The sequence below is a fragment of the Peromyscus californicus genome, unplaced genomic scaffold, assembly GCF_007827085.1.
Source record: "Peromyscus californicus insignis strain IS unplaced genomic scaffold, ASM782708v3 Scaffold_9__1_contigs__length_137607984, whole genome shotgun sequence".
In the NCBI taxonomy this organism is placed as follows: Eukaryota; Metazoa; Chordata; class Mammalia; order Rodentia; family Cricetidae; genus Peromyscus; species Peromyscus californicus.
In genome coordinates this window covers 67,074,662-67,086,505 of record NW_026294617.1, presented here as the reverse complement: position 1 = coordinate 67,086,505, position 11,844 = coordinate 67,074,662, and the positions used below count along the sequence as shown (strand labels likewise).

Genomic DNA, 11,844 nt, shown 5'->3' with positions numbered 1-11,844 from the left:
TAGGGCGTTTTTCTTTATTAGTGATGGAGAGGGCCCAACCTATCGTGGGTGGTGCCATCTCTGGGCTGGTGGTCCTGGGTTCCATAAGAAAGCAGGCTGAGCAAGCCATGAGGAACAAGCCAGTGAGCAGCACCCCCCAAGGCCTCTGCATCAGTTCCTGCCTCCGGGTCCCTGCCCCGCCTGAGTTCCTGCTCTCACTGCTTTTGATGATAATAAACCCTTTCCTCCGCATGCTGCTTTTGATCATGGTGTTTCAGCACAGCCATAGTCACCATAACTAGGACACCCAGCTAGACAGAGAAGGGGAAACGCCTCCCTTTGGAACTGGCAGGTATCACACACTATTGAGCCGGTTAGAATCATTCTTAGCATCAATGTCAAGTTTCTTGTAAGCACTCCTGGTGTCCATTTCCCAGTAAATAAGCAGACACTGGAGGGATGGGGCTATTTGATTTCTTGATCCGCAGCTGTTGGAGCTTTGCTACCACAAGTCTTGGTGAACTCTAGATGACCCTGCAACCCATTTTCACCTAGGCCAGAGGGGGAGCACCTCCTGGCCCAACAGAGGGACTGGCAGAGAGGCAGGGCTAGGATTGGTGCAAACACAAAGCACTATTTGTGAGCAACTGTGATTGGTGTGGACACCCTTCCCCTGGCTATGCACGCAGGCTGCTCAGCGCAGTGAGGCACTTTGCTGCCTCTGCTGCCTCTCCCTGAGCTGTGTCAACACTAGGCTGGGAGCTGAAGAAGCCGATGAACAACACAAGATCAGCCAGGGCAGGGAGATGGAGGCGAGCCGGTGCTGATGGTGGAGAGATGGTGGTGCCTGGGAGACGGCTTGAGGAATCTTGACTCCCTAGGTCTATACAAGAGCTAGACCCCTTATAGAGCAAGGGATCTAGCACTCTGGCCTACACAAGAGGCACCACCTACTGCTGCCTCTCTGCTGTCAAATCAGAGTCAGACCAGCGCTCAAAGACCTTCTCTTTCACTCCCTGTGACTTCTGTCTAGATAGAGTGAAAGGGTCTTAGGCTGGTGACTGGTAACAGTGGAAGACTTCTTTGCAATTGGCATCCTGGACCAGCATCTGGGCCAGACTGTGGGGAGATGGCTTGGGTCTGCACCCGACCTCTGCCGCTTGCCAGGCTGTTTCATCTCTCTGTACTTGTCCTCCCCTGTACAGTGGGATGATAACAGGGCCTACCTCCTGAAGCCCCTGCATTGGTTGAAATGGCATACAGGAAGCACTTAGGACATGGCTGGTGTCTTAGTTAATGTTCTGTTGCTGTGAAGAGACACCATTGTTGGTTATGATAAATGGCACTGGTGGCAACGCTAGCTACGGGCGGAAAAGTCACGGGCCACGGCTGTGACTACCAGAGATACAAAGAGCTTTATTAGAAAGAAAGAGGGGATAGGAGGGAGGAGGGCCAGGCCTGGACAGAAAGGAAGATGGCGGGAGCAGAGAGGGAACAGAGAGAGAGAGAGAGAGAGAGAGAGAGAGAGAGAGAGAGAGAGAGAGAGAGAGAGAGAGGGTCTGAGTCTGGCTTTTTAAGGCGGGAATTGCGTGACCACGCGGCGGGTCCATAGTCACCAGTGCCCACTGAGGATGTAAGACGTAAGACACAGGACCCCGAGCTGCACATGTACAGAATCCTAACAACCATGACCAAGGCAACTCTTATAAAGGAAAGCATTTAATGGAGAGGGGGAGTTGCTTATAGTTTCAGAAGGTAAGTCCATGATCATCTTCCCTGTGATCTGAAACAACCCCTTCCTTTGGGATCTCAGAGGTCCCTTCTGGCGGCCCAGGAGTTAGATTTCCTAAGTTCTCAAGCCCTTGTGAGTCTCCTAGGTTTTCTAGTACCACAGAGGAAGGCCCAGGAGTAGAGTGGTTGCTGAGTATGCCTTGCACTACTGTCCCTGAGAAATCCTGGGTGTTCACTGCACCTTCTGCACTTGAGGCTGAAGGTCACAGGGTGCCAAAGTTATGTCTGGAGTTGGTGGCTGACCTGGTTATATTAAAACGGAATCTCGGGGCTGGAGAGATGGCTCAGTGGTTAAGAGCACAGACTGCTCTTCCAGAGGTCCCGAGTTCAAATCCCAGCAACCACATGGTGGCTCACAACCACCTGTAATAAGATCTGGTGCCCTCTTCTGGCCTGCAAGAACACATGCAAACAGAACACTGTATGTATAATAATAAATAAATCTTAAAAAACAAAACAAAACAAAACCCCGGAATCTCTACTGTCTGCGTTGCTACGTTGGACAGATTGGCCCTTTGATGGATTGCATTGGACAGATTGGCCCTTTGATGGATTGCATTGGACAGATTGGCCCTTTGATGGATTGACAATCATATTTAAGGAGGTTTTACAAGGGAAGGGCCCTTCTAGTACGCCTGCATTTTGCAATCCACTTCTTCATCTCAGAGACTCCAAGTTGCCATCACTCCTTTCTGGACGCCGAACTGACACACAAGTCTAGTTCAGAGCTTTGAGTAAAGAGTACCAACTCCAGCCACCAGAGGGCACTCTTGCAACATGAAGCCCACATCTCTCCTGGAAGATGCTTCCATCTTTGCCAAGAAAACCTGGATTTGTGGAACTTAGTGGATCTCAACCCTCAACCCAGAGCAGTTTATCCCCTTTCCCCAGGGGATGTTTAGCACTTTCTGGAGGCATTTGGGGTTGTCACAGCTGGGTGGAGGCGGGTGCTGCTACTGTTGTCTGGGTATGGACCCATGTTTTGGTAAGTATTCAGGAGTGCACAGGACAGCTCTCAGTAACAATGAATTACATAGTAAAAAAAATACCAATGGTGCCATATGGAAAAGGTCTGCTTCTTCAAGATCGGTGGCCTCCAATAAAGAAAGTACCACCTGGAAGCGAGTCCTTGTGGTGGGCTTTACCTATCCTGAAGGGCAATCTTAGAATGTAGGCCTCAAAGAAATATGGGATTACAATCACCACATACCACTGAAGAGGAGGTGGGACCAGGCAGAGAACATAGAATTTCTTTTTTATGGAGAAACCCTGTCCTTAGGGCTAGCCACTCTGAACAGGACACGTGCCCGATGAGTGTACCCTCTGCTTCCCGGTGCTGCGCTTGGCACACTGTTTTGTCTTCTACACTGAGGAGGGTAAAAGCCCTGTGCCGGTCCTTAAGTTCTGGGGATGAGACCTCAGGGACGGGAGAAGGGGGAGTAGTTTTCACTGTGGCCATGGGGAATCCTGGGAAAGAGCCTACATTTGCTTTTTGACATTGGGCTGAGGGAGGGAGACAGGGACCATCTTGGCCTGTCTGTGCACGAGGGTCGTGCCTTGTCCTCTGCAGCTGCTCTTACCCATTCTAGTTGACTGACAGTGCATGGTCACAAGACCAAGAGGCTGCAGAAAAGTAATGTTAGAGAGGCTCCAAGAGGAACTCGGAACGGGAGGAGGAACCCTCGGGCCTTTCCAGTTCATGGGCTGTTCCATAGAAAAAGGACAGCAGACAAATCCAAGCCCTGTCATTGATAGCCTAGAGGCCGGAGAGCGGCATGGCTCAGTGGCCTTGGCTTGTGCTGCATCCCTCTCGACCGATCATCTGGTCTTAAGCAGAGACTCTTATGTGTTCTCTGCCCTCTGCCCAGGTGCTCCAAGCCTGCTCTGCTGTTCATCACTAGGAACCCATGCAGAGACAGAGGAAATTCAGCACCGGCTTCCTTTCCCACGTTGACCATTAGAGTCTTGCCCAGAGCTCCTCTACAGGGGTCTTAAGGTCTTTGGCAAAGACCCTTGCTCTGTTTGCTCCTCTGTCTTTGGGACCGGCTTCCCTCATTTCCTGGTAGGTCTGGGGCCCCTACTTGGTTCACTTTTTCTCTCAGGAGCGATGGTAGAAAGAAGGAGCTTGAGTGAGTGATTCCAGTCTCACTCCAAGCCTCAGGCCCTCCTCTGCATTTCCCAGCAGGATGCCTGGGTTGCCTTCAGCACCACCAATGATGGGAACACAGGAGGAACACAGCCAAGCCTGGGGTGCGCTGGAGAAAGGCTGTTGGCCAAGAGGGCAGTTTGCCAAGGGCTTTTTTATTCACAGTTAGCAGTGGAGGATTGCAGAGATGAGAAAACCAACTCCTTCCTCCCTCTGCACCTGCAAGAGCCTTCCCGGGACAGAGGTTCCAGTCAGAGGGAGGGCAGAGAAACATGTGAAGGGGTAGGGGGAGGTCCTGGAAACCTTAGACATGATGGGGAAATGAACCCAGAGGAAGAAAGAGACCCTCAGACTTAAGCCAAACCAGCCCTATCTGCCCCCGCCTGCCCCTTACTTCCCTCTCGTGGCCAGGTATGGGGCCGTTCAGTGATGGAAATCCTTAATCTTATTTCCCTCCAAAAAGTTGAGATTAATAATGTCTCCTTAGTCTGATAACCATTTGGTAGGAGGGGAGGGGGCACTACCTCAGTTTCCCCATGCCCACATTTACCCCACCTTGGTCTAGCTTCACCCTCCAGGTCCTCCAGTGAGTCTGGCTGGTGTCCAACTAGGAGATGGTGGGAAAGTCGGAGTTGGGGGAAAGGGGAGGGGCCGCCCCTTGACTTCTTTCTCTCCAATTAAGGGGGATCCAAAGGCCACGTGGCTCTGAGGTTCTCTGGATTGGGGGACATGAGAGTTCCTTTTCCAAGTTTGAGTCTCTGAGTCCCTGAGGAGAGTCCCTCATTGGAATCCAGGTGCCCCTTTGGCCCTGGGCCAGGATTTACCACCAATTCCTCAGGCCTGAGAAACCAGCCCTGAAGCCTCTCGCCGGTGCCCTGTCTCAGCCTGGCCAGAAGGGGGAGTCCTGGAAAATGCCAGGCACCTGGCGTACAGGGCGGGCCTGGGAGCCAAGGACCCGGCTTGGAGGACCCTGAACGTGGCTGCTTTGAGGAGAAAGGAGGCAAGATGGGCCCCGAGAGGTGGGTCCAGTTACAGCAGAGGCAGGGTGCATGTGTAAAGGAAGCGAATCTGGGAAGGTCACCTTGGAGGTTCAGGAGACAGCAGCAAGGACCTTGCCAGCCTGGGCCCAGAGCCGAGCCAAAACCTGGAGAGAGAGAGAGAGAGAGAGAGAGAGAGAGAGAGAGAGAGAGAGAGAGAGAGAGAGGGTCAAGAGGGCAGCCTCCCCAGATGCCCCTCCGCCTCCTTCCCTTCTCCTCCTCTCCTCTCCCTTCTCCACCCCCTCCCCTCCCCTTCCCTCTGACAGACTCTCGAGGAGCTAGGCTGGCCTTGATCTGTTATGTAGCTGAAGATGGCCTTGAACTCCTGACTCCAGCTCCTGAGTGCTGGCATTACAAACCTGGGACTTCCTGCCTGTCAGGTGAGTGCTCTCCTGGGGGGGCTCCCGCTTCTGTTTTCTCTTACTCAGAATCCTCCCCATCAGTGCTCCCTCCCCTTCCCCGGGTGTGTGTGTGGGGGGGGGGGCTCATCTCCCTCTTTTTTGCTCTTGTTTGGTTTATCCTACTTCTAGAAGGACCATCCTGAGACTCTGCCAGCCTTGTGGGAGCACCTTTCGGTCCTCTCCCTTCACCTCTCCTGGGGCACTTGGCCCGGTCGGAAACCATATAGTTAGCTATATGCGCCTGTTGCTTTAATGTCGGTGTCCCTAGGGTTGCTGGAGTGGGAACTGTTAGTGGCTTTCTGCTCCTCTGAATCTGGTCCAGACTGAATCTGGACCTCAGCAGAAATGTGTGGAGAGACTGAACGGGAGTCTGTGTCCTAACCCAGTGAGTCCGTCTTGACTCTGGCTTCCCCTGCTCAAAGGCTCCACGTGTTAGCTGGGTAAAGAACTGATTGTGGGACCAAGTGCTTGTCACCTGGGTATGAAGGCCTCCGTCCTGCTTGGGATCAACGGACATCTGCTAAGATTAGGTGTAAGAAGGGACCCGTGAAGTTCAGGACTGTGAGGCCATGTGTGGGATCCACAGCCTTCCCCTTCTGTCTGATGCTAGGCCCATAGCGCTCTTCCTCTAAAAAAGTTTCCTCCTTCTATTCCCTCCGTCTGCCCTCCCACCTGCCGGGCCCCCGCAGGGCCTGCTCAGGCTGGGGTTCCTGGAAAAGGCTAGACAGAGCTCCACAGCATGTTTTTCTATTTCAGCAAGCCCTCTTGAAATGCTACTTTATTTCTTTTTTTTAAGCAAGGCCACATCATTTAACTAAGAGACCAATGGGGTCACATGGGTGTGATACAGTGAATAAAAACTGGGAAAGCAGATCAAGTGGTACTTCATATAGCCAGTTTACTGCTGCCAGCCCTCTGCTGACCTAAAACCTTCATGCCCTTCAGGGCCCAAGCACAGGGAAGGTGTGTGTGTGTGTGTGTGTGTGTGTGTGTGTGTGTGTGTGTGTGTGTGAAGGGTTGTACAAAATTTGGGGCTTATAGTTTCCCAGAGGGGTAAGCTTGGTGTCTTCAGCACTCTGGTGCTGGGAGAATGGTGGGGTAGAGGAACGGAGAAACCCCCTCGGATGTGCTAGGTAGCTCTAGGATGCCAGACTGATGGCCCAACTACCCTGCATCCATGGCCTGCACTGTGGGTGGGTAAAGGTGGGTGGTCCTAATCCTCAAAACTGCCTGAAGTGGAGGGGCGTGCACCTCTGCAGAAGATACCTGGGTTGGGTCTTTCCAAAGAAAGCCTGGCCCGCTTGCTTTGAGTGCCACTGGTGTCTACCAGTGTCCACCTCCTCCCCTCGCTCCATCATGGAGTGCCACCACTAGTGTGGGCCCAGTCCCTCTTTGTCTCAGGCCTTTAAAATCTTGCTCTCCTTTCTTCCTGTAAGTGCAGCTGAGCCTGTGTGTGTACCTCGGATGTCTGCTGAGTCACTTGGCCAAGGAAGTCTTCCCCGCTGTCCCCAGCACCCCCAGCATCGACCCCTTTGTGTTGAGCAGCAGATATAATTGTGTATCTATTGGTAACCGCCTTTAAGCCCTTGACCAAGAGCCCTAGAAGGGCAGCATTGCTCACATCTGAACTTCAGACCCTGGTGCATTAAACAGGAGGCAATTAAACATCTGATGAAAGAAGAAAGACTGACATCCTCTCTTCAGCTCAGCTTCCTTCTTTGCCCCATGACCCAAGAGTCCCCTTCTTAGATTAGCTGAACAACAACAACAACAACAACAAAATTCCCAGTGGAGGCTGGAGAGATGGCTCAGTGGTTAAGAGCGTTCCTGTTCTTCCAGAGGACCTGAGGTCTGTTCCTAGCACCCATGTCAGAGGGCTCACAGCTGTCTATAATTTTAGCTCCAGGATATTCAATGCCTCTGGCCTCTTGAGGGCACCTGCACTCACGTGCACATACCCACGTGCAGACACATTCCCCTACACATAATTAAAAACAATTTAAAAAAAATTAAAAGCCTTCCAGTGACAGCCTGGTTCCTCCTCTAATTCCAGCCACACACAGCCTACATACAGATGTTTGCTGACTTACGATAGGGTTATGGGCTAATAAACAAACCCGTTGTGAGTTGAAAGTAATATAGGTCAAAAGTGTGTTGGGTGTATATAGCCTGCAGAATGAGTCAGTCCAGCAGTGTGCTGTGGAGTGTTGGGTGGTTTCTCTCGTGATACGTGGATGACTGGAGCGGCAGCTCCCTGCACCTCCTGTTGATAGCCAACAGAAAGGTCAAACTTCAAAATTCTAGATGTGTTTTCTGTCACGGAATGCATACTGCCTCTGTGTTGTATCATCAGGTCTAGAAATCCTAAGTCAAATTGTTGTCAGATTGGAACCTTTTGTAATTTATAAAATGAAATCTAGGGACTGGGATGTGGCTCAGTTGGTAGAGTGCTTGATGAGCATATAAAGGCCCATCACCTGTGCCACAAAAACAAATAAATAAAATGAAAATCTAAACATACCTCTTCTTCCTGGACTCTCTGCTTATGGGAGAAAGCTCAGCCCCTTTCAAATGGTTTTGAGGCCCTTTGGACCTGGGTAGCTGTTGGCCTGGCAACTGCCTCCCACACCTCCCTCACCATCCCATCCTCCTTGATGCTACCCCGATGATAGCAGCAGCATTCCAGATGTGCCCTTCCATGTGCTACCCCGATGATAGTAGCAGCATTCCAGATGTGCCCTTCCATGTGCTACCCCGATGATAGTAGCAGCATTCCAGATGTGCCTTCCATGCTCACAGCTCTCCCTTTTCCTACGCCAGGGCATCTTGGCCCTTCTTCCCCTCTTCCAGGGAGCCTGGAGTCCTCTTTTGGGCCCTCCCGGCACCTGTAGGAACTAGCAGCCCTCCCATCTCTACTTCCTCCCAGACTCTGTTTCTAACCATCCATCTTTCATGTTTGGGCCTCATGCCTAGTAAACAGAGTCACTAAGCACTGACTGAACGAAGATCTCTTATCTCATGCCTGCCTGGGCATATGCTCGGCCAGGCGGCCCCGGGAGGCTCCCCTCCTTTGTTTAATCCCGTCTTCAACACTCACCATCGAAGCGGCTGTTTCCCTTCTCTCCAGAGGTTTCCAGTGGCTCCCGGGAGGTCCTCTCTCCAGCCAGCTGCGTTTCGGTGGCCCAGTGGGTGTACAGCGTGCTATGTAGGGGCTAAAGAGGGGGGCAAAGGAGGCTGGGGCGGGACAGGCTCTCTCTGGTATCTAGGCTTCTAAGACACAGCAGGACTGTCTCCCAGTTGTTAGTGTGACAAGATCGTCCCATATTGATTGATTCTTAAGCAGCTAGTGGCTGCTGTCTCAGATGCCCCGAACCTCCCCCTGCACCCCTTAACCTTCTCTCTGACACATCACTGAAAGATGATGTCTAGCACAGAAGTCATCCTTCCTCACAGGTAGGTGTGGCTCACAAAGACTAGGTCCTGAGGTACTCAGGGATTAGAAGATGTGAGAACACTGGAGACCAGTAGGTAGGTCTCTAAGGTGGAGTGTGGCCTGGGGCTTCCGGGACAGAGGAGCAGGTCCTGTCAGAGTTCTGAGGACAGGGGTTGCCTCCGTGCCTACCTCACTCTGCACAGGCACAGGCACCAAGGCTGGCTGACACATGGCAGCGGACCCCAACAGCAGGTGAGGGGCAGAGGGTGTCCACACTTTCCATGGAGGACAGTTGGCTATAATGAGCTTACTGAAGTTGAACTTGTAGGTAAACCTCTTGCCTTTGGTCTTGTACAGGATCCTCTTATTGTAGTAATACCTAGAGAATTGAGGGAGGAAGAGACTCAGCACCTCCTCCATCCATCTAGCAGGTAACTGGAGGACACCAGCCATTTTCCCACAGCGAGGGCATTTCCCAAGCCCTGCCACGGTGGGAAGCAGCCTGGAGTGCCAGGAACCGCAGCCCTTTTCCTTGAACTCTGCGTCTCCTACTGCTGGCTACCTCTCCTCCTCACCTGAGGGCCCGGCTCAGCTTGTCATAGTTCATCTGTGGTTTGCACTTCCTGCGGCCCCAGAGGCGGGCCACTTCATCTGGATCCTTGATGACGAACTCCCCATACTCTCCCTGCTGCCAGGCGATGACATGGCGGAACTCTTCCTTCTGCAGCAGTTCCAGGATGAAGTGCCACAGCTGGATCTGCCGGGAGCCTGGCGACGACTCGGCTTTGAAGGCCCAGTCAGGGAAGGCCAGACCTGGGGTGGGGGAGTGTGAGGGTCACCTACTGTCCTCGGGCCCTGCCCAAGTCAACTGGAAGAGCCTGGGGAGGAGGCCGGGAGTCTCACCTGAGATCCAGTAGTTGGCAGGGGTGGTCAGAATGCCTTCCGAGAAGCAGCTGCAGTACATGGTGTGTGGTAGGCGAGAAAGGGTTGAGTTGGGACCTCAGGCCTGCTGAAAACAAGGGGAAGAATGGAGGTGAGGAGGGAAGGGTCCAGGACAGAAAAGGAGCTAAGGCAAGAGTTTCCTTGTATGCAGGGTAAGCCCAACCTGTGGGGACCTCCTTGGCTCAGAGGCTACCCCCGGGTGGTGGCTTGGGTCAGAGCCCAAGGAGAAATGGCAAATGGTCCTCCATCCCGAGCCGAGATGGAGGATTTAGACCGAGAGACAAACTGTCCTTAGGGCTCAGCAGGATTTTGAGAAGAGGGAATGATATTTATTTTTCTTTACGTTGAGTAGAGGAGCGGTGGCCTGTATACATACTGCCAATGTTTTCTGGTTGTTTTGAGATAGGTTCTCATGTAGTTCAGGCTGAGTCTCACTCGGTGTAGCTGAAGTGAAGTTGACCTTGAACTCCTGACCCTGCCTCTGCCACCTGCTGAGTGCTGGAAGTGTTGGCATGTGCTACCACACTTGGCCTCCCTTTCTGGTAACTTTTACAACAATTTCACATTGGAGAAAGGCGGGGATTCTTGTGTTGTTTTCACCAAAGCCCAAAGGCCTGGTGCACAGTTGTCCATAAGTGATCGCTGACAGAATAAATGACCACTAATGACTTTTCAATGCTCTCATTCTTTTATTGCTGCATTAAAAAAAAAAAGTTACTGCCTTTGCTTCCGTCACTCCAAAACTATGTAGGACCTAGTCTTTATTTTGTATTTTTCCTCCAAAAGTTGTTACCTCCTTTGAGGGCAGTTTAGGGGCAGCACCCACTTTTAGAGTCTCCCTCCCACAGCCTGGGGCCCGAGAGGGGAAGTGACAGATTTAGGTGAATGGATAGATGGATGGCCTGAAATGATGGGGCCAGGGCTACCTGGTTGAGATCAGAAATTCAAGTCACGCTCCTCCAGTCTTGTCCCTGTGTGTCAGGGAGGCAGAGACGTGTCTGGCCAGGGCCAGGGTTGTCCCCCGCTGGGCCACCCCCCTTTCTGCGGTCTCAGCGTGGCTGTGCTGCTGCTCCAGAGCTCCTGTGGCTGTGGATGCCTTTCCGACCCCCTTCTCCTTCCGGTGAGAGGGAGCCGCAGCCTCTGCCCTGGGAGCTTCCCAGGCTATCCCAAGATTGGAGCCAGCCTGGACAGGGCCAGCCAGGTCCTGGGAGTGGCTGACCCACACATCGTAGATGTGCCTGTGGGAGTCTAGACCACTGACAGGCCCTGGGCCATCGAGATTCAGGAGCTACCCTAAAGGGGGTAGGCTGGCTGACAGTGAGCCCAGAGGGGCCAAAGGCAAGAAGTATGGAATCTTCATGGATTTGTGTGACATTTTTGTTCGCTGAGATGCTAATCTCTATATAGTTCTACTTTCAGTATATCCGCTATTCAAGCCAGCACTCGATAGTATCTTTCTTTGACAGCTGTGTTCCCCTTGGAGCTCAGGAACCCCGACTGTCTTGTTCGATGCTGGCCATTTGGATCACATCCAGGCACCATGCCTTGTGTTCATAGGTGCTTAATGAACCGTGGGTGAGGAAGAGGGATCTTGCTGGTTCTCGGGGTGTGTCGGGGAAATCAGGGAAAGGTTTTAGAACTATCTCCGGTGAGACAGGCTTGCCTGAGGTAGGCTAAGGGAAGGGAGGAGGCATTGAGGCAAGCCTGGGCTGAAGAGAGGATGCTGGTACACGATGCTGGCTTCTACTGCCACTAGAGGGATGTGATTAGTGTGCAAGAGGACTGAGGAAGGATAGGAGAGAGGGCCACAGAGCAGGATGGGGAGCCTGCTCTTGGGGTGGCTCAGGCAGGGTTACATGCTCTTAGCTCTGGCCTCCCATGCTGGTGAGTTCGGCATGAAGGAAGCATTGTTCTCAACTAGAACTTAGTAGGTCTGGAGGGCACACAGACCTCGGTGTGTAGCAACCTCCTGTCATTCCAGAAAAGGCTTAAGAGAGAGAGGGTGACTTGAGCAAGGCCCACCAGAGTAGCTACAATCGCCCTTAGAACTATCTCTCCTGAGTTTCCCTAGGACTTTAAAACATGTCACCCATGGCAGCGCATCTTGACTTTCAT

General features: G+C 52.5%; 1 protein-coding gene across 1 annotated transcript; it reads right to left on the bottom strand.

Moving 5' to 3' along the window:
* Positions 1–4,140: 4,140 nt before the first annotated feature.
* Positions 4,141–9,905, bottom strand: Etv3l (ETS variant transcription factor 3 like). The gene is given in 6 exon segments (XM_052730797.1): positions 4,141–4,783; positions 4,786–5,060; positions 8,452–8,566; positions 8,977–9,166; positions 9,363–9,600; positions 9,691–9,905. Coding segments are annotated over 6 exon segments (966 nt in total). The 5' UTR covers positions 9,752–9,905; the 3' UTR covers positions 4,141–4,696.
* Between the last annotated feature and the right edge of the window lie 1,939 nt (positions 9,906–11,844).